Below are 22,259 nucleotides of genomic sequence, written 5' to 3' on the forward strand. Positions count from 1 at the left end.
TTTCAACCAAGTAATGAGAAGAATTCATCTGGGATGAGAAACATATCCATGAACACCGTTTTGTTTGTAATGATCCATGAACTGCAGCAAATTAAATACCATTCAGTGGAAATGAAAATCAGTGTCATTAAACAGAAAAGGCAGAACTTTCCCAGTGTTTCCCACATAGTTTCCCATGTTGTCCAGTTCACAGATGGGTCTGCCTTAAAGCAATGGTCAAACGAGCATGACATTTAACAAATAAGTGGCATTCAGCCACGGGTGTTTACAACTGTTGAGGGCTGTTCCAGTAACAGAACCAGAGGTAGCACATGGCCAGTCTGCCCAGACTCGTATTTGGATGGAGAGTTAAAAGGCAAGGAAAATGTCTTAAAAACGAGCACATTAATCCATAAACTAAAGTAACTAATCTATAAACTAAAATGCATCATCTCACCTACATTTTTCAGTGTGTATAATGATGCCTGGTGTCAGTTAAACAGACATCTGAGATGCTAAACAGCTAGAATGTATCGTATTCATTTTCTTGCTGGCAGGTGTTGTTTTCTTGTTAGTTTAATTAATGTGCATGGTGATCTTGCTACCAGCCTTCATACAGTTTGTTCTACCACGCTTCCTCAATGTATGAATTATGATCTTTCTCCAGCTGCATTTCATACTTACTGTTACACAGAAAACTATGTTAAATAAACAAAAACTTAATATCTATGGTTGTGGATACCACTCATTAATAAATAAAAAAAATGATGGCAAAATTAAAGTGAAACTTGCTATCGTGGCATTAGGAGGCTGAAGGTAAAGGTAAAAAAGGCTCAACAGTGGCTAAACTTTCTGAGGAGGTTGAGGAAGTTTGGGATGTCCTCTAAAGTCCTCAGACATTTCTACAACTGCATCATCGAGAGCCTCCTGACCAGCTATATCACCACGTGGTACGGCAACACGACTGCGATGGACTGCAAAGGCCTGCAGAGAGTGGTGAAGACTGTGGAGAAGATCACCAGGACCTCACGGCCCTCTCTGCAGAGAGTGGTGAAGACTGCGGAGAAGATCACCAGGACCTCACGGCCCTCTCTGCAGAGAGTGGTGAAGACTGTGGAGAAGATCACCAGGCCTTCACTGCCCTCTCTGCAGAGCAGAACCCTCAGGAGAACTGCCACCATCCTCAAAGACCCCACCCACCCCCAACATGGACTGTTTACACTACTACCTTCAGGCCGGAGGTAAAGGAGTGTTAAGTGTAAGATTAAAGAACTCTTTTCCCCCCTAATGCCATCAGACTTGTGAACCAGAAACAACCATTTCTCACCTCATGACCATTTGCACATTACTGCTGCCCAATACATGCTATGCCATTATTGCACAAATTCACCTTGTAAATACTAATGCAGAAATTTGTACCATCTTGTAAATCATGTTATAATACCAATAGCTTTCTTACATAGCTTACCTTAGCTTTGGTTGTTAGGTGTGTATCTCTTGTATTTATCTTTGCGCTGCACTTTATCTTATAATGTTGTATTTGGCATTCTTGGCGTGGGGGCAAAGAAAGAATTTCATTGTACTTGGAAACTTGTGCACATGACAATAAACTCTCTTGACTCTCACTTGAAGCAGGTTGTGGATGCGAGTCGCGCACAAAGGGATCGTTTATGTAAAGAAAACGAAAGCAAAACACAACGGCAAACAATAAACGATGAAAACAGCGCAGTCAGTATCAGCTCACAGGCAGGTGCACAACGGACAGATCTACAGTTAAACACCGACAAAGACAGACGCAAGACTGGCCATTACATTTAAACTCTGACTAATATGATAACAACGGACAGGTGTGACATATAACCGATTAACATGGGAGGAGCGTCAACAGAGTGAGACACACACACACACACACACAAAACCACAACAGCAAACCCCAACGAGTCGGACTTGGGGAAGAATCGATGAAAAGGGGCGTGTCCAACCACAGCTGTAGTGTTTTGTGGGCTAAAGAACATTACTCTATACATAAATGGGTGCTACGTAATTTTTTAAGGTGTCCAGAAACTTCTGGTCTGCTTCCTCAGATCTACACAGAAACTTCTGTCTGGACCATCTCTGCCACCTCACACGCCCACTGTTACCGCGCATCGTCGAAGTGCTGAAGCAACGACAGTCTGTCAGCCGCCCACCGGCCCATTAAAGAGAGGCGGGGCATTCGTGACTGACCACGTGTGCGTTCATTCTGTTGCATTTCCCTTCACAAGGAAACCCGGACATTCCATACATGTGGACATGCGAGCGGCTTCTACCCCCAGGACATAATCCGCCTGAACAAAGACAAGCTTCCCACATCCCTCTCACCGTCATCCCTCCCACAAGCTGCACGAGTCCCCGGCACTGGCACTGGCACTGGAACTGGCACTGTTCAAGTGGAGTCGCTCCTGCTGAAATTGCACAATAACACTTTGTGGCCACCTTCACGGGTTTTGTATTGCACTTTGCTATTCTGCTCAATGTCCACATAAAAATGATGGACTAGCCATGTGGCTTCCGGTGTTTTTTCTGTCCGTATTTCTTTTGTCACTCCCTCTCATGGTCACAACATCCTCGCTATCACTCTCGTCTGTGTATTGTTAACCTCTTTGTTAACTAAGGTGTATTGTCTCTTTTCCCAGTGTTATTGTTGGCAGTGTTTACCCGCGATCGTCTGTTCCTGCTTATTTAGAGAAATGTTGTTACTTTCCTGTTTACATTGTTGTGTTTTACATGTTAACACTTTTAATCCAGATTAAAGTGTTTTCATTTCCAAACACTGCCCACGCTTTCATTCTTCTCATTTCATCACAACCTTTTAGGAATGCAGTGAGTCATGGAGGATTCAGTGATGCTAAAGGCATTCAGGGCCCAAAACTGGATGGATGGTCCTGAACACCACCAGCAGGTCCCTGCTGCTGAAGGGCCTTCACTGACCTGCTGGATGAGCCGGAGAGATACGAGCTGTTGGAGAAGCTGCCACTTGACCTGCCTTGCTGTAGAGTTATTATGGATGTGGCAGGCCGGCCGGCTCCAGGCAGGAGATTCTCCTGGTGAGTCTCTCCACCCTGACCAGCCACCACCTCCAGTGGGGTCTCCAGGCATCTGGGTCAAATCCTCCCAGTCCCCTCAGGTGTCTCTCTCCAGGTGTGTGTGCTCCGCGCTCTTGAGGAGCACAGATACTCCTCACACAGATGCTACAGACGCAGGGCCCGCTACCTCGTGTGCCCTCTGGTGAAGATAGACTACATTCATTAGACAGTGAAACGTGGATCTGGTCAGTGTGAGCGTTCTCGCACCAACAGCTCTGATGAGGACCAGAACCCCTCTGGCTTTGTTTGCCTCGACAGAGCCATAAACAGCATCGCTTATCAATGGTTGTGTTAAGACAATTGGCTAAGGGTAATAAAACATGTATGTTTGGTGTTGTCATTATCAGGAGAGGAGGCACAGTGGACTGGATGTAGGGGTAGTGGAAATGTTTGAGAGAGACAGGGAGAGAGAGAAGGAAAAGAGAAGTTCTGACTGAGGGGCAGACACACACAGAAGGGGATGAACAGAATGTCAGAGTGTTTTGATTGATGATCAGAGACCCTGAATCATACCTTGCCTTACATATACTACCACGGGACCAGTATACTGTATATACTGTGTGCAGTATACAGTATGTACTATGTGCAGTATTGGAGTATGTTGTAGACTATTTCAAACAGAGAAACCCAGAAACAGCTTGAAAAATATAAACCTGTGAAGTAGAACTGGCATCAGAATGTGATCTGAGATGCTGTTTGAAATGTTAAAGGTGTGGTAATACACAACTTAATCATTTGACGTTAAGTTCAACATAATTTCTCATTATTTTAATTTGTAATTTTTGCTAGTTAAATGTACAAACAGCAGAGAACCTGCTGTTTCTAACAATTCCACAGCTCTGCGTAAACCAACATGGGCTGTTTACACAAAATCATGCAACACATTTTCAAGCCAATCATATTACAATAACCACTTCCATCTACTTCTTATTATCTCAATAAACCCAGTTTTGATTTTAAAATTAAATTAAATGTGCCATATTTGTCAATTGTGAATTTACACCCCAATCGAAATTTGTCCTCCGCATTTACCCATCTGTGCAGTTATAACACACACACACACACACACACACACACACACACACACACACACACACACACACACACACACACACACACACACACACACACACTAGTGATTACTAGGGGGCTGTGGTGCACACATGCCCAGAGCGGTGGGCAGCCCTAGGCTGGCCATGACTGCACAAGACCATGACTATTTTAGTAACAAAATAATCGTGAAGAACTTGAATGTTGTTGCTTCTTAGTAACACTTTTCACTGTGTGATTACTCAGATATTTACTTTAGGTCAGAGGGGAACTATATCATGACATGGAGTAGCACTAGAGGTCAGGGGAGCAGACAGAGTGACTCATTGGATTGGTGGGCCATGGGCAATCCAATTATTACTGGGCCCTCTTTTAAACTAACAGAAAAATAACAGAGTGTAAAATCCCTCCAGGGTCAGATGAAACCTCAGTCTGGTGGGGAAAATGAATGGCTGGGTTGATCATAGATTTGATGGCCCTGGGCCGTCAGACTTCACTACTGCAATCATGAGAAGCAGACAACACCAAAGGATGAGGAACACAACAGCAGGTAATATAATAGTAATCAACCAAGCGACCAAGTAAAACAGTAAATGGTGTTGAGGCACCTGCTTTAGTTCTCAGAAGGTCAAGGGCCACTTTGTGTTCAACAACAGTCGCGTGACAGCAACACGCTCCTCATACAATGGAGATTTTGCTGTGTCATCAGCTAAAGACTTACCAGGCCACACCCATTCACCAGGCCACACGCATTCACCAGGGTCACAGCGGTATCCCTACCCAAAAATAAGGAACACCTAGGACTGGACAAGATGGTGTCAGTGGTCGAGGGTCTCCTGTACTCCTGTCCGCCATTCCACCAAACCACAGCATCTTGGACATCACCAGCCTAATATCAGATTAGGGTAAGGGTAAAAAAGAAAGAGAAAAAAACAATCTGGCAATACTACTTAGACAGCACCCGCCCCCTGTAATCTAACAGCAAGGATCTCTTCAGACTCATCAGATAGTATAGTATCATGTTATTGCCGTGGTCATAGGTGGTCCATAAAGAGCCTCCCCAAATATCCTGGGAAGCAAAAGTTTGATTAGAACTTTCTCCAGGTCGTTGACCAGTTGGGAGAGTGAGACAAGAGGGAACATTAACTTGAGCACCTGTGAGTTTTTCAATGAGCGCTGCAGTATAATAAAACAATTGTGTCTGAATTGCCAGCTAGCATGGGGCCTGGTGGGCCCTTTACATGCAGCATGGGAAATGGTTTTGTCTCTAGAACCTTCTCTGTGGTTGGACTACAAATGCAGAGAACAAGAACCGAGCAACATTTACATCCGTTCATGTGAACGTAGGTGTTGGTTGCCACATTATTTTGTGCACAAATTAAACAAGAATCTAATATCATCTCCTTTGTCTGTGAGATGTCCATAATTCAAAAACACTTTTGGATTTTCCCTCAAACCAAATGTGACAAGACACCTCATGAAAATGGTGCACAAGAATATAGGATTATGGGATATAGGATAATGAGATATAGGATTATGGCAAGGCCAGCTGGCCTCGTGGGCCTCTAACTGTCCGTCACCACTGTGCCCAGAGTCCCACAACACCTTCCCCTGATGCAAGAAGTCTCGCTAAGCTCATGTGAAAACAATGAACACGTGTTGCCATTTCCAGACAGACAAGGGCAGACGGCTCTCTCTCTTTACCCGCATACCTTGTGGCCAAATCAGTAAAGTGATATTCTGCCTTATCACTGAGCACTTAACCTTGACCATTACCAGATGACTGGGAGGTGAGCATGTTTTCTTCTGTAATAAGAACAGAACGTCATATGGGTTTAGCTTCTGTTGCGTTTAACTCTCACGGTGACCAGATTCATCCAGGGTCACACCAATGGGCGGAGACACCTTGTGCCATGTTGTTTGATGTTTGATAAGAACGTTATGGGTCTGTAACCCTCACCAAGCTCCTGCGTCAACTCTGCCGTCAACAACCTCGTCATGCACACAGGGTGAAATGGTGGACTGTAGTAGGAACGACTTCAGGACAGCTCATTCAATTCTCCTGATCAAGACAGTCAGTTTTGAATACAGAGTCTGGTTCAAATCTGCCATGAACGTTGACTGGACATTATGAAACCAACTGGCATAGTGATGGATTTCAGTTTGTTTAATCTATTGAACAGTGAATGGTTCTGTCTTCATGGTGATTCCTGTTTTGGTTTAACTTCCTCATTTTCATTTCCCTTGTGACTCTTGTCTTTGTATTCCTCGCTTGCTTCTCCTCCCTTTGTTATTGATGTCACCTCTTTATATATTATTACCTTTTATTTTTATTTTACCGCTTTATTTTCTCATTAGTCTGTGTATATAGACCTAGTGTATATAGTCCTCGTGTTTTGTTTAGTTTGTTGCTCGTCATTGTTCTATCCTGGACACATGTAGCCTCTGTTGTTTGTGCAAGATCTTTGTATGCTTGAATGCATTCTGTCTCAGTAACACGTCTTAACCATATCTGCAGTAAAGAATGAGACCAGATCATCTCTTCAACCAACACTGCAGTCTGCATCTTCATCGTTATGTGTTCTTATAAACTGTACGATTGGCAAATTTAGGAACCACAACAGCATACTTGCTACTATCTGCTTTAAAACTACAGATAAACATTTAAGGTTAACGTTAAAGGGTAATGCAGGTTTAAATATTGCGGTGATGTAAAAAGTAAAATAAACAAAATGTTATTATTATCTGGGCAGTAAGAGCTCCCACGTGGCTCACATATTACAGCAAAAAAATGCACCCAGTAAAAAAAAATAAAGCACTATGAAGATACGAAGTGTGAATCAAATGCAGTGTATCATTGGGGATGTGTTCATCTCTCTCAGGAGCTTGGGAGAAAGAGAGAAAATAAATCACTATTTTGATATCTTGCGGTACCTGTGGGGAAACGTTGGCAAGGGCACCTGAGCGAGCCCAAAAAAATCTGACCAAATGTTCCTTTCTGAATACGGCAACTCTTGTGCTGCTCAAAGAGGTCTTATAGTAATAATAATATATCATAGAGGTCCTATAGTAATAATAATAAATCATAGAGATCCTTCCAGACAAGGCAGCAATATTCAACCTTAGAGGTTACATTAGAACAAATAGGCATAAAACTATTCTAAATTCCAATAAAAAAGCAGGTTGGTCACGTTTTGGAAGAAAAATGTCATAAGAAGAGTCCAGGGTGACGGACTCAGCGTGGAGCAGAGGCAGAGACATAATAACAGTACACCAAAACCAAACAAGAACTGTAAAACTACACTAGAACATAACACAGAACAGAAGGAGACAATGACATCAACATGAGCAACGGTCCAAACAAACTGACCAGGCTAGCCGTGGATACGCGTGAGGGAACTATGCTAACAAACACCAGCCAACACTGACAACCACAGGGGTACTTATACATGGGCTAACAGGGAACTAACACAGGGGTACTTATACATGGGCTAACAGGGAACTAACACAGGGGTACTTATACATGGGCTAACAGGGAACTAACACAGGGGTACTTATACACGGGCTAACAAGGAACTAACACAGGGGTACTTTTACACGGGCTAACAGGGAACTAACACAGAGGTACTTATAAACGGGCTAACAGGGAACTAACACAGGGGTACTTATACACGGGCTAACAGGGAACTAACACAGGGGTACTTATACACGGGCTAACGGAACTAACACAGGGGTACTTATACACGGGCTAACAGGGAACTAACACAGGGGTACTTATATACGGGCTAACAAGGAACTAACACAGGGGTACTTATATACAGGCTAACCGGGAACTAACACAGGGGTACTTATACACGGGCTAACAAGGAACTAACACTTTATGTAATGTCTGTATGTCTGTCTATGGTTATTTGTGCTTCTTGGCAAATGTCTAACTTGCAAAACACTAGGTAATGATACTGACTCCTGTAGTGAGTGGCCTATCTGTACTATTTCCTAGGATGTATTCTGTGATCAGAAGCAAAGCACTTTGTAAGTCGCTCTGGATAAGAGCGTCTGCTAAATGTCGTAAATGTAAATGTAACACAGGGGTACTTATACACGGGCTAACAAGGAACTAACACAGGGGTACTTATACACGGGCTAACAAGCTAAACGAGACAAAAAGAGGCCAAACACAACAACCAAAGAAACCAAAACAACAACAACAACAACAAAAAATATATTTTAAGTGTTACAGGTAGTTGGATGCTAGCAATAGATAGTTTGCATTATTTATTTTAGAATTATTTTTTAATTCCCTTAGAGATAAAACAGTTTCTTAATCTCAATCCGGTTTTGTGTCATTTAAACACACTTGTATATTTTAGATTGCAAAAAATTCAACTCAAATAATTAGATAAATCATCAAGATCACCAGTAAATTGTAGAACTCTCATAAAATTGGGCTCCATTTTGTGACTGATCTGTCACAGTACTGGCAAAGACCAGAGGCTTACCTCAGTGAACACATACATGCAAAATATATCAATTTACAAAAGACAAAATTGGCTACATTCTCACTGGAAAGAAAATAGTAGTAATTTCAGGGAGTTATCACTGACACACTCACTGCAAATTTTGTAGTCACATGAAGTTTTAGCTAATAATAAGCACACACTTTACCAGTCACTTTAACTACTTTTCAGTCATGTATGTTAGTGGATATAACTAGAGGGCACACAAGAAGGGAATGAGGCTTTTTTTTTTTTTACCATAAAAGTGTAGGTTGGATATTTTTGGACTGCAGACCACTGATGTGAGATCTCCAGCTGCTACACTCATCATAACACCCACCAACATATCACTACCTGTCACTGCTCTGCTGAGAGCGATCCCCACCCAATATACACAACTCTGCATGGCAACACATGGGGTCTGTGATTATACACAGATAAACCATATAGAAGTATTTGCTTCTAAATGGGTGCACTAAATATATGGTTTAACAATTCACTAATATACAGATATTAATAAAATGAGAAAAAAAATACCTAAATGACCATGACATTTTATTGTACCTGAGCACACAAATCTGTTCTATTCTTCCCATTAGGACATAATTTGCCTTTACACTCATTATTTCAAATGATCAACAAAACCAACCAGTGCATCATATGACGCAGAAAGATGCCATTATGTCTATAAAAGTGGGAAAATATTTAGTGACTGAATCATAATCAAATTTCATAACAAGTGCAGTCATGTTTGGTGACTCATCTTTATGATATCCTGTGTCTCTATTCCTCTAAAATCACACAGAAATAATAGTCCCCTGACAGACTAGCCTGCTAATGCAGAGAGAGCAGTCAAACTGTGATGGATGGGTTTTAATTAGACTGTACCATGTCCTCCCACCACAGCCTGCTTCTGCTCGTAGAGAACACACTACCTCTGTGTTTTTCCACTGTTGTGCTGCATCTGGTTTAATAGTTTTGCACCTTTTAAATTCATCAACAACATATAAAAATATCGGATGACCAAACAAATATCTCTCAGTCAGTAGGCCTAAATATGTGACACTAACATATTTATGGAGAATCTACATTTCTTGACAATCTGGACATGATTTGCTGTGATCTATAGTAAAAGTTCAATTCTATTAATTCCCTATGTGAATTTATCAATTTCTGAATTATTATTCAAAATGTTGGAACGTGAGGGAATCACAGCACTGCTGTTCCACATGACATCGTCGAAGCTGCATGGACAATGGACAGAAGTGTCCAGGCCTGAGGACAGATGTCAAGGCAAATTTGAACCTTAGCGTGCTTGGGGCACGACGTGGTTGGACACCTGATGACGTCTGATACTTTGAGCCATGTGTAATTCCATGTCACAAAGATCAAAACATCTCGACCCGGTTTACTGAACCACTGAACTCAAATTAGTCAACTCAAATTGTCTCCACTGTTACTGGATCCAACGCCACTTCTGAGATGTGGTGGAATGGAAGATTTGCATCGTGGATGCGCAGTCGACAAATCTGCAGCAACTGTGTGATGATCTGATGTCAATATAGACCCAAATATATGAGGAATGTCTCCAGCACCTTGTTGAATCTCTTCCATAAAGAGGCAAATGGGGATCTAACCTGTATTAAGTAAGAAGTCCTTAGCGTATGCTTGCTAGGGCTAGGTGTTACCATGCCTTGATAAATCAGCACAGCGCTTGTGTTGGAGAAAAATTGTTTGACATTCTAGAAGTAAACAAAATGAATTAATACACAGCTTTACATTAAGATAGCTAGCTAATCAATTTCGTATAAACGGAGGTAGGTAGTGATGTATTACCGTGACTCTGTTACATTTAGGCTCCTTAAACCGTATACATTGGCATAAAAGAATAAGGGGAGTTCAGGTACATGAAGCACAAATACAGTGAACCTCAAACGGTTGTCGCCTTATTTAAAACAGGGTCATAAAACAGACAAATCTGACTGTTAGTCTGATTAATATTTGCGCCCCCCAAATCTGCATCTGCTCATGTTATAAATCATATATCTCAACATGGACCTGCGCTTATGCAAGCACTTTTCCTTCATGTGCACAACCAGCGACTTCAAGTTTCATTTATGTGGAGTTTAATTAATTAAAAGGTTAATGAGGAATTAATTAATTACCGGTAGGTTTAATTAAGGAATCTTCTTAATGAGGAGATTGTACATCATTTGAAGTTTCATTATAATTCATAATGCTAAATCAAGACTGCAGTTTTGATTTTATAAGCCCCTCATTTTGATGATTATCTTCAACCTGTTATCTGTATATTTTCTGTATAATTTATGATGAAACGGCAGGCAATTAATGATTTTGGTCTTTTTTGTTGAGCAGTTTTAAATAATAATTTTTTAATAATAATAACAGTTTAAGTTGGGCGGGACTAACTTTACAGTTCATAATGTCACGTATCAATCAGAGTTCTTGAGGTTGACCTGCAGCGCTTGGGCTGCTCACCTGTTTCTTCTCATTCTGTCACAGAAAGTTGTTCTTCTTCTTCTGTCATGAGTCACCTGAAGCAGACGGCAAACCGTCTAAAAACTGGTAGGTAAATGACCCAGAGGGTCACGGGCACACAGGGAGCACAAAAGTGACTTTAAAAACATTCCAGTCACGTTTAGAAGTAACAAACATCCTCTACATAACTTTGTCCAGTTTTGCTGAAGGTACAGTGAAACCACGCACTAATCTGAAAGCATCTTCATAAAATGATTTCCTCATAAAAAGCATCCTCATAAAAAAACCACGTTTTCCTGCACATGGTTCAACCACTTTACGACTGGCCAAATCAGCTAGTACTCTGGAAACACTTTTTCTGTTGTGTCATCGCCACCACTAACACTGGGTTGTTTACATTACCAGGTACTATGTTCACTATCAATCATTATGTGATGTGACACACCCTCTCAGTTCTGTGGAGACACAGAGTTGAGGTTTCTGCTGCATTTACGTACTGGTAAAAGATTTTTCCAAAAGCTTACTATTATTAAAACAATTTTTTACATTTGAAACTAAGGTGACAGGGGATTTTAAATGAGATCCATTGAAGTAACTCACCACTTGAGAAATCTTTTTCCTAGATAAATAACTACTTTGACTTTAAATAACAATTACAGTACTTATGACTGAGTATACGTTTAAATTAACAATACTTGCCACTACTACTCACGTCATTTAAGGAAAATGTTTCTTATAAGCAAAAATGTACTCTGACCAGTGACACTATTGATATCTTATTATCTTCAGACTTGCCTTCTCATTTAATTAATTTAATTGTTTACAGTTAAGACTTTTGTTCACTATCTTACTGTCAATTTTTATGCAATCTGTATCTTGTCTTAATTTTATTATTTCATTTTAGCCTTTCCAACTTAAACACTCTGCAAATTTGTTTTAAAATCTGTCTTACCCATTACATTTATCTAAATGTGAACTCACCTTCTTTGCACTTACAGCTAGAGTAATTCATGTATCATTTCTCCTGGACACGCTCTCTTTTTGGAACCAAAAATGTGTCCCGTCGAGATTTCTAACATGCCTAAAATGTTACAGACTTTCTTCCCTTTTATGGTGACATTTGCTGGCTACAGGCAGCATTCACTGTGCAGGTGTTTCTGCCTTGACCGGTCCATAAAGGTCCTGTCATCTCACTCGCCACAAATGGTCAACCATGTACACGCCCTCCTCAGCGTGTCTGTAACTGCCTCACAGAAGTGTATGGCCAGAATACATAGAGTATAACTATATAATATAGGTAGAAGTATTATTTTGGTAAGTGTATTTTTGTTTGGTCAGGCCTAACCATGCCCATACACACAGCTGATAGAGATGTTGGGAGCTTGTCTCCTTGCACTCACATACCACTACCAATATAAAAAAACTTTTAAAAGTAAAAAAGTTCATTAAAACAAACCTGTCAGAAATATAGATGTGAAGTGACCAGAGTTTGAGGAAATATATATTAATAATAGATTATTATTATAGACTACATGTGGATTGAACATCTGTCTTGTTAAAATGGCATTTTTGTATTTAAAAATACAAATGTATTTATGTGTCATATATATATATAAGGCAATAGGGCAATATGATTATTTGGCCACATAAGCTCTTAAAGAAATTGTTGATCTAATAAATCTGGTAAAATTGTTTATGTATCTATCTATACACCCTCCCCTTGTTGAAAACCTAAAGATCATCACCTTAACCCACAGGCTACTTTAGGTGCATTTTACATGTGTACAATTACACTGTGTTGACCATATTTTGCCCAACAAACTTTGTAACATATTCATTAGTGTGAGTCTGACCACAGGATCACTATTGAATCCTTTGTGTCAGCACAGTTGAAAGGGCGATGGGTGTTTAGTTGGTGTGAATGCATCACACACAGCACTGCTGCCTTAGTTTAGTTCACACACTGATCAGTGTCACTGCTGTACTAATGAGACCATTTAAATATTGCAGGAAGTCTAACACTGATTCTGCCGAGTCACTAATTCTACACTCACAAGCTATTTCTAATACATAAAGGTTTCTCATAATATAGTGTTTATGGTGTACTGTATTTTAAATCTCTCACATTCGATTATATGTCAAATTTCCATTAAAAATACCAATTAGGCCACGAAAAGAATAACTTTCTGAAACATAACAATGTTGAAGAGATGGCTAACAAGTGTAGTGAAACGACTTATACAAGGGCTGGCCGAAAAAACTATTCACCACAAAGCTATTATAAAAAATGATCTACTTTGACATGGAACTGCAAGATTATCCCCCTTGGTTGCTAGATCAGTATGTACGTAGAGCAGTATGTACCTTCCTACCAGTATGTACCGATTAAACACCGTGTGTATCTCAGGTTATTTGACAACGTACTTTGTCCTAGCAGCAGGTTGGACATGAATGACCTTCATAGTCACCGCCAGTGACCGCTTTAAGAAAAGAGCCTTTAATTAGATGTTTTAACTGGTCTATGAACGACTAACGCACGTTTGTAGTGCCTGTGAGGTCCTCCGGTAATGTACCAGGTCCGTTCTCCGTCGTATCCGACACACACACACTACTGGCACACGTGAAAGAGAAAGCAACGTGAGAAAGCGAAAGCAACGTGACCCAGTGGCGGAAGCTTCATAATGCCACCCGAACTTCTCCAAACTAGAGGATCCAGAAACATCCCAAATGATTACAATGTGACATCTGCGACAATAAAGGAGAAAACAGCGTCCGCACGAATGGACCCGTCTAGTCCAGTCTGAGGGGATTTAGTCGCGACCCGTTCAGGCACGTGAACATGGATTAAAAATGACAAATGGTAAGTTTAGCAGTAAAGTCGCTACATGACACGCAGTCTGTCTGGAGGGGTTTGTAAGGCACGATTAAAAACATACAAGTTGTATACTTTTTGATAAAAAATAGAGGAATAAAGTGGTTTTCTTACGCGTCGCAGTGTTGTTGGAGGAGCTGAAGAGGGACTGGTTCTGACTGCAGGTTCACCCGGCTGGTATTTATAGGCTCTTTGGGGGATTCCCGCAGTTTCTACCACATTATCACAGTCAAAGAGAAACTGGTGATTTAAAGAGATGATTTACAGGAAAGGAAGCTCATTTCGAAAGCGAATGTACCCTGGAAGTCGCTTTATGTGGGTTTGTGGAAACGGACGGGGTTAGTTAAGGTGACACCCGAACATCATGGATGCTGTGATAACAGCTGTGATGAATTAACGTTACTGACCAAGTTCACAGTGTTGGACCGGACCGTGGGTCACAGTCCGCCCGGTTACTGCTGTTATCAGGACCGGTTAAATAGTTGGTAGTTGCAGTTAAAGTACCAGGACGTGGTCTGCTTTTAAGGTTAAATTGTACTGTTAAATGGTGTGTTATTCACTCTCATCCCCAGCATCTTCTTGGTATTTCTGTTTTGGCCTTCTTCCTGCCGCCTCTTGTCTTCTCCTGTGAAAGTACTAAATCTAAAGATGAGATTTCTCGGGATTACCAGTTTGTCATTGCCAGACAACTGCAGAACATTGTAAGTGGGCCTTAAACGAATATACATACATTTATACATGGACACCAGGTTGTGTACGTAGACCTGAAAAATATGTATTACTTTCACTTCATAGAACAGCACAATTGAGACCGAACTGAAGAATAGGACGTGCAAGAGGCAAATTAATATGTCGCATAAAACAAAAAATGTAAGTATATTATTATCTATTCAGTGTGGCCCGGAGTCACCTCCTCTAAAACCACTACCCAACGCAACATCTTCCTACAATATATGACAGTTATGAAAGATGGACAACTACTACATGTAGATGTACCAGATGTAGTTTATTCGTTTCTAGTATTGGGATCCTAAAGGTAGTCTTTAATAGAATTTAAAGGGAGGCCTTAGATTAGTTTTGTTTTGCCCATTCATGACTAACTTGAATTATTGTGAGTGTAAAGGTGACTTGTAGTCCTTGGCTGTCAGCCAAGGGAATACACCATCACTACCTGTCATCGCATCTGTGTGTGTAGCTCCCTCCACCTGACAGCACAGTTGAGGTGTGCTGCCCCCCAGTGTCCAAAAAGAGAACTTGCTCACAAAATTAATACATATATGGGTATAGCTGAGATTTCTGATGTCCCTCAAGTGTCCAAAGAAGAAAGAATATAAGAATAATTGCTCTTCTTTACTAATTTTATTTGTCTTTGATGTTTTAATCTTGCACATGTGCCCAACAGGCAACTTATCGCATCCACACTGTGTCCTGTAATCTTATAGTAAAGGGTTTGATAGAAAAGCTGGAAACGGAGCTGACAGCCCTCGTGAAAGAGATAAATGCATCTCTTGGATGTCAATGTCCTAAACAGAAGGTAAGTCATGTGTAATGCAGCTAGAACACTATATGAGGAACAAGATATTTATCTTCCAGATATGCCATGGTCTCTGCCATCCACCTGTATGTTTTTCCCCCAAACAATTTACATTAAAAAAATCTTTTTCCCCCTCACTCGTCAACCACTGGTGAACAGGCAGACCAGGGGAACAGATCATTCCCCTGGAAGCTTTGCAAACTGAAACACTACCTTGCGAAAATACAGATCGCTTATGAGCAATACAACTCTGCTCCTTAAGTGTGGGGCCTGTTTCCATAGCAACCCCAGATGAGAGACATTCAAGATGCAACAAACAAAAACTAAACTAACCAATCAAAAAGCAGCAGCTCACTAATGGCAAACACGACAGATTCTACGAGGGAACAAGCGCGTAATGAAGACACTAAACCGCTTTTGTCACTCAAAGGACAACAGTCTGTTCCCGGACGACAGGCTGGAGTTGGTAAAGATACTTTATGAACTTTGTACTTTATAAACAGGTGTTTTCAACTACATTCCATGTTTGTAACTATTCTTAAAAATGTGGATGTTCACTTTAACTCTAATGTCCGCTTACAAATGTCTTCTTATGCAATATACAGAATATCACGTCAGGAGTTGTACGCCTGTAATTTTGCTGAATTAACTGTAAAACCATTTGCATGTTTTACATAGACATGGTGCAGTCTTTCAGCTTCTAGGTCTGTGGTTATACTCACAAAGCTGCTGAAACAATCAATATTCTCTGACGTGTATGTTTTTCTATATGAATAAATATATTTTTTATATAGAGGCCCATTCTTATTATTTTTTACATTTTGGTGGTTTTATAACAAATGTCTAATGAGCCAAGCAGATTTGAGGAGATTTGGCTGGACCACAGACCACACCCCCTGACCTCAGACACCCCAGTTCAGCAGGGTCACCACACAGCAAAGCGACCAACTCAGGAATCACAAGGACACAAGATCACTCGCAACAATGTTTATTTAGGAAGGCATTTAAATGCATTTGATGTTCTATGCGCAGAACGCCAAATCTATTGCCGGCATCCCGCCCGTCAGCAGCGTCCTGCGTCTGCTGCGGTCAGAGAGCGGATGGGGTCGCGCTGACAGGCTGGTTGTACCTGCGGGACGAGGTGCTAACTAGGGACGCGCAAGCGTTCCGTTGGCCTCGCAGGACGGAAACGGAGCTCACGTGAACCGACGTGCAGATGGTCCCAGCCGTGTAGGCAGGACGGCTTTGGAGAGGCGCAGGGGGGCTGGAGCAGGCGGGTCATGTGGCAGATGGGGGGGGGTCGCGGCACGTCCTGAGGCCGCAGCTGTGAGCGTGTGCCATTGTTTGAGTATATACTTGTGGGCAAAGCAGGAGGGAGCCGGCCAATTGTTCCTATGGGCTGAATGCTCTTCTCACACATTTCAGTACAAATGAAAATACTAAATATAATGACTAAGCATTAAGAACATATAAAAAACAAAGTTCTTACAAAACTGAACTGCTTGATTTAAGCATTATTTCTAAATAAATCAGTTTTATAATAATAAATAGCACATTATTATAAATTAAGTTATAATACTGCCCTTTTCCATTACATAGAGTTGTAGAGGCTGAGTCTTGAATCAATTGAAAGTCGTGATGTGCGACACTTTAAAAACGTTCTTAATTCTTTTGATTGTGGGTACAAGTTTAACAGGTTAAGGGCAAATTGAAATTGAATTTATTTTTAAATAATTAAAAAATAATTACATTAAATTTTTGAATCAGTAGCCCATCATATTGCACTTCAATAATAAACAACAACAAATGGATAAAAAAGGAAAGAAAGACAAAACTCAAAATGGTGAAAGGGAATGAACCATGATGGAGAGAATCTCAGGATGACATGAGCAATACTTCTCTCTCTCTCTCCCTCTCTCTTTAAATGCACATTCTTCTCACCCCACACTCACAACAGAACTTAGCCCAGTCCACTGGGTACTTGGTCCCACACTCATGGCAGAACTTGGTGCCCTGTGTGCCGTGGTCCACCTCACTGTCGACCTTCACGTCGCTCCTGACGGAAGAGAGAGAGACCAGTGGGGAACCAGAGCTGAACTTCCAACACGTAGCAGACATTCACCGCCCCAACCCGCCAGATCCATGCCAAAGGCGTCTTCCAACTAATGTTTTATAGCTAACCACAGCGAGGCCTTGTCTGACTACATCAGTTCGTCTTGTTTTCTATGGTTACTTCCTGCCACTGTACCTTGAATTATAGTTGTCGGCATTGTACACCTTCTTTTTGCATGCTCCTGTTGCGGAGGTCGTGGCAGCGCTCTGGACAACCACCGCTTTGGGCTTCACGTTAACCCTGCAGACACATCACACACAGGCCACGTGAACAGGCGTTCACGAGGGGGCTGACTCGCTGGGGGGCGTTCGCTGGCGAGGGGCCTTACCCAGAGGGGGGGCTGGTGAGGCCACCGGGGAGGGGGCGGGACGGAGAGTAGCCGGATGTTACGTAGCGCACAGTGCCAGAGATCCTACTGGGGGGGGTGCCTGTGGAGGGAAGGTAAGAGTGCAGTCTACCTCGGTGTCTTGATATTCTCATTCTAGTTCTGCTACTTCACTGATTTTTCAACCTCCAGGACTCCTGACTTGGTACAAGGAACTCAAACACATTACTAGCTTGACGCGGTTGAGCAAGCGTAGAATTTTTGGGAATTGAAATCTCTGAGCAACATTATTGCTGGAACAAGTCTGACTGACTGTGGGCCAGAAGCAGCCTCTGTCTCTCAGTGTATTAATCATTATGGTATTATGTATCACGACACTTGTGGTACTGGCCCAGCCAGCCATTCCTCACGCTTACACTAACATGTTGTATTGGGAGATTAACTTCATGTTGATACCTGTCCCCGAACACAGATTTGTGTCGATGGCACTTCCAAATTTTGGGAATACACGGGTGCTGTCAGACTGCTTGCGTAGCCCCCCCCAATCTGGTTGCCATGGTGAATAGGCCCATACCTGCTCCTGACGGAGGCCCGTAGGCGGAGCGCTGAGGGAGACGCGAGGAGTTCGACACTCCTGGGGCAGACGACACCGAGTTCACCTTCTTCACCGCAGGGAGTTTGTACTGCAGGAAAAGGAGTGATATTAATGCATTCTTGAGCTCTCTTGTCCCCCCACCCTCCCACCCTCCCTCCCTCCCCCTCTCTCTCTCTCTCTCTCTCTCTCTCTCTCTCTCTCTCTCTCTCTCTCCCTCCCTTCCTCCCTCCCTCCCCCCCCCCTCTCCCTCCTTCCCTCCCTCCCTCCCTCCCTCTCTCTCCTCCCTCCCCCTCTCCCCAGAGTGGTGTGCTATGCGGGGTTCACCTGGCTCCTGGGAGGAGGTTTGGTTTTCTCGTTTCCAGGGAACTTGCCCTTGTTGGAAATACGGGACGCCTGTTCCTTGCAGAATTTTATGTGCCGGTCCGCTGCGTTTTCGCTAAACCGCCTCTGACAATACGGGCATTGGATGTAATCTGGAACAAATGATAAACCACGATGCAACAGTCATGCCACGTGCATCACTGCTCGTTCCTGTCCTGCATCCTGCCATGTCCTGAGAACACCAACCTGGATCATACGACGGGGGGGGGCGGTGGGGGCAAGGGGCCCCCGTCCTTGATGACTTGAGTTAAGCCTTTAGCGGCGCGGATGGTGGCGATGAAGTCCTCATGCTTGCGTCTCCAGTTGGACTGTTTTTTGGGTGGTTCAGGCTGTCAAGGCAAACACGGTGGTTATGGGCAGGGCTGGTCTCCAAACGCAGGGTGAACACAGGGTGCGACATGGATGGCACAGCACTGAAACACAACTACCACCACACCTGAAAACTACCACCACACCTGAAAACTACCACCACACCTAAAAACTACCACCACACCTAAAAACTACCACCACACCTGAAAACTACCACCACACCTGAAAACTACCTGAAAACTACCACCACACCTAAAAACTACCACCACACCTAAAAACTACCTGAAAACTACCACCACACCTGAAAACTACCACCACACCTGAAAACTACCACCACACCTAAAAACTACCACCACACCTAAAAACTACCACCACACCTGAAAACTACCTGAAAACTACCACCACACCTGAAAACTACCACCACACCTAAAAACTACCACCACACCTGAAAACTACCACCACACCTGAAAACTACCTGAAAACTACCACCACACCTGAAAACTACCACCACACCTAAAAACTACCACCACACCTGAAAACTACCACCACACCTGAAAACTACCACCACACCTAAAAACTACCACCACACCTGAAAACTACCACCACACCTGAAAACTACCACCACACCTGGAGAGGTCAGACGCAAGAAGGGCAGTGCAACATTTACAAAATGATGACTCATCAAAAAAAATGTGCATCGGGATTTCTAAAGCTTAAATTTGAGAGAGAGAGAGAGAGAGAGAGAGATTGATTAAAGCCCTCCTAATAGAGCTAATAATACAGCACTGAGGATAACAGAAATCCACAGAAGTACTTTATGTTAAGCCCGGAAATGAACCTTTACTTATTATCCCACATCCTTTATAACCTCATATTAGCAGCACTAGACTTTCATTTCCTTTTGTAAGAGTTTTTTGTCTAATTATGTGGACCTCATTCAAAGTCGGGCAGAATGTACATCACATTCGATGAAACATGGACTTTCAAAATTAATTCGAGGAATCATTCATTCAGTATGAGCTGAACAGGAAGATATTCGCTGCCTTTCCAAAGCAAAAGAAAACCTTAAAGAACCATCAGTAAAAGGCAGTTCCTGTATGTTAAGCCACTGAAGCACGATGTGCATATACAACACGCAGCAGCCCCTGGGTCATCCTAAGACAGACCTCGCACACTCCTGAAAATAACGAGAACTGCAGAGTTTGTTGCATGCTTCTGCAAGACCTCAGGATAAGGGTCATGAAAGAAAGAGCTTCGGGGATGTTTCATGCTCTCTCCTTAAGGTCGTCCTCAGACCTCTGTGCATTATAAGAGACAGAGAGCCTCCACACTCTGACTGTGAGGACGTACCACAGTGGGCATAATAATAGTGACGTAATCAGGCTAGCAAACAAAGATAAGAGTCAAACTCAAACACCTTAACACAGAATACTCTCCCTTCAAGCATTTCCTTGAAAACAATTGCTGAATAATAATAATAAAAACAAACCCACATCCAAAAACAAAAACTCAACTTACTTTACCAGACTGCGAACTGCTGGAAGAACTTTGTAACTGAAATACAATCAAAATGGGTCTCAGAGTATTCATAAGCATGGGGAATAAGATCAGCCTTGAGTTAAGGTGTGATGAGGGGGATCGTCCTAGCCCTCAGAGCCAAGACGGGACCCCTGTTCCTACCTTTGGCTTGAGGGGTTTCACTGTAGAGATGTCTGTCCCTTCTGCTCTCTGCCTGCTGGAATCAAACACCTTGCGTTTCTTCGCTGCTGACTTCTGGCAGATGGGAACGTGCTTCCTCTGCACAGAGCAACAACGTCAACACTCGACATCTCTGTGTGATTTCACCACGCTGAGGAGATTCACCACACCTTATGTACAGAAATAAATATATCACACTGTACACACACACACACGACTAACTTGGCCATTAAACAATACAGATTTCATTCATCACTTACTTAAAGAGTACTTACCAGAACTTTTGCAAAAAATCTTCTTCCACAAATTTTGCAAGGTACCAGATCTTCACTTACTGGAGCTTCAACTTAGAAAATCAAAGCAACACATTAAAAGTGTAAAAACGTTACAGACAGGGAAAGACTGCTCGCCTACATTCAGTGCGTGATTACTCCCAAATTGAACATGATGACTCTACAATATAAACAACAACGAACATTATACTGAAAACACATAAACAACGTGTATGGTGTGTCTACATACAAATAATTAGTGAAAATGTTGCTAATGATTTTACAAATTTACTGAGGACATGAAAACAATGTGTCCCCAGGGGACCTGATGAAGTGAAACTCAAAATAGTGGAAATAATCACAGACTGTTATTTAAACAGTAGTGATGGTTGTATTTGCCAATTCACTTCAAAACAGTCCAGACAGAGTGGCATCTACATGGACCAGGCCGACCCGAAACATCTGGACATCCAGGTCCGGTTCTGCCCTAACCAAACCGGGACGGGCTACACCAACACAAAGGCCACCGAGCCCTCATCCGCCCGGACTACACAAATAAACGGAACCCGAGCAATAACAACCGAGAAGCGCCTCACGGACCGGAGAACCGGGCTCTAAACACCCCACCGGGACACACGGACCCACCGGCCCGGTCCGGCGGGGTGGACGTGGGGGGCGGACGGGCTCCGTTAGCTTAGCCCGCTAACACGGCGCCGGTCCATTAAACCACAACACGAACACGACCCAGAAGAACTAAATCCTGCAAGTGTGGCCCACTAAAACACGTCTAGTTGGAGAGGACGCGGGTGTGTTCGGGGTGTGTGGTGTTATTGTGGTGTTATTGTGGGTTCTGTTGTGGTGTTTGGGCTCCATCTTACCCTCCAACTCCTCCATCTTCCCTAGTAACACACACACGCTGCTGTAGCAACCGGGACCAGGGTTGCCAGGTCCTACAAAAAATCCTGCACAAAGTCAGTGTAAAAATCCGCCCTTCAGAAGCCTAAACCAGCC

General features: G+C 42.6%; 1 protein-coding gene and 1 long non-coding RNA gene across 2 annotated transcripts; one reads left to right on the forward strand and one right to left on the reverse strand.

Moving 5' to 3' along the window:
- Positions 1-13,548: 13,548 nt before the first annotated feature.
- On the forward strand, positions 13,549-16,346 carry LOC143519675 (uncharacterized). Its single transcript, XR_013132486.1, has 5 exons — positions 13,549-14,009; positions 14,594-14,722; positions 14,817-14,891; positions 15,424-15,555; positions 15,715-16,346. It is a non-coding gene; the product is annotated as an uncharacterized LOC143519675 (long non-coding RNA).
- Positions 16,347-16,527: 181 nt separating this feature from the next.
- zc2hc1a (zinc finger, C2HC-type containing 1A) lies at positions 16,528-22,244 on the reverse strand. Its single transcript, XM_077013352.1, is given in 11 exon segments — positions 16,528-17,611; positions 17,804-17,908; positions 17,997-18,096; positions 18,568-18,676; positions 18,913-19,061; positions 19,156-19,177; positions 19,179-19,298; positions 20,797-20,832; positions 20,959-21,075; positions 21,252-21,322; positions 22,127-22,244. Coding segments are annotated over 11 exon segments (981 nt in total). The 5' UTR covers positions 22,143-22,244; the 3' UTR covers positions 16,528-17,475.
- Between the last annotated feature and the right edge of the window lie 15 nt (positions 22,245-22,259).

This window comes from Brachyhypopomus gauderio, chromosome 7 (genome assembly GCF_052324685.1).
Source record: "Brachyhypopomus gauderio isolate BG-103 chromosome 7, BGAUD_0.2, whole genome shotgun sequence".
Taxonomy (NCBI): domain Eukaryota; kingdom Metazoa; phylum Chordata; class Actinopteri; order Gymnotiformes; family Hypopomidae; genus Brachyhypopomus; species Brachyhypopomus gauderio.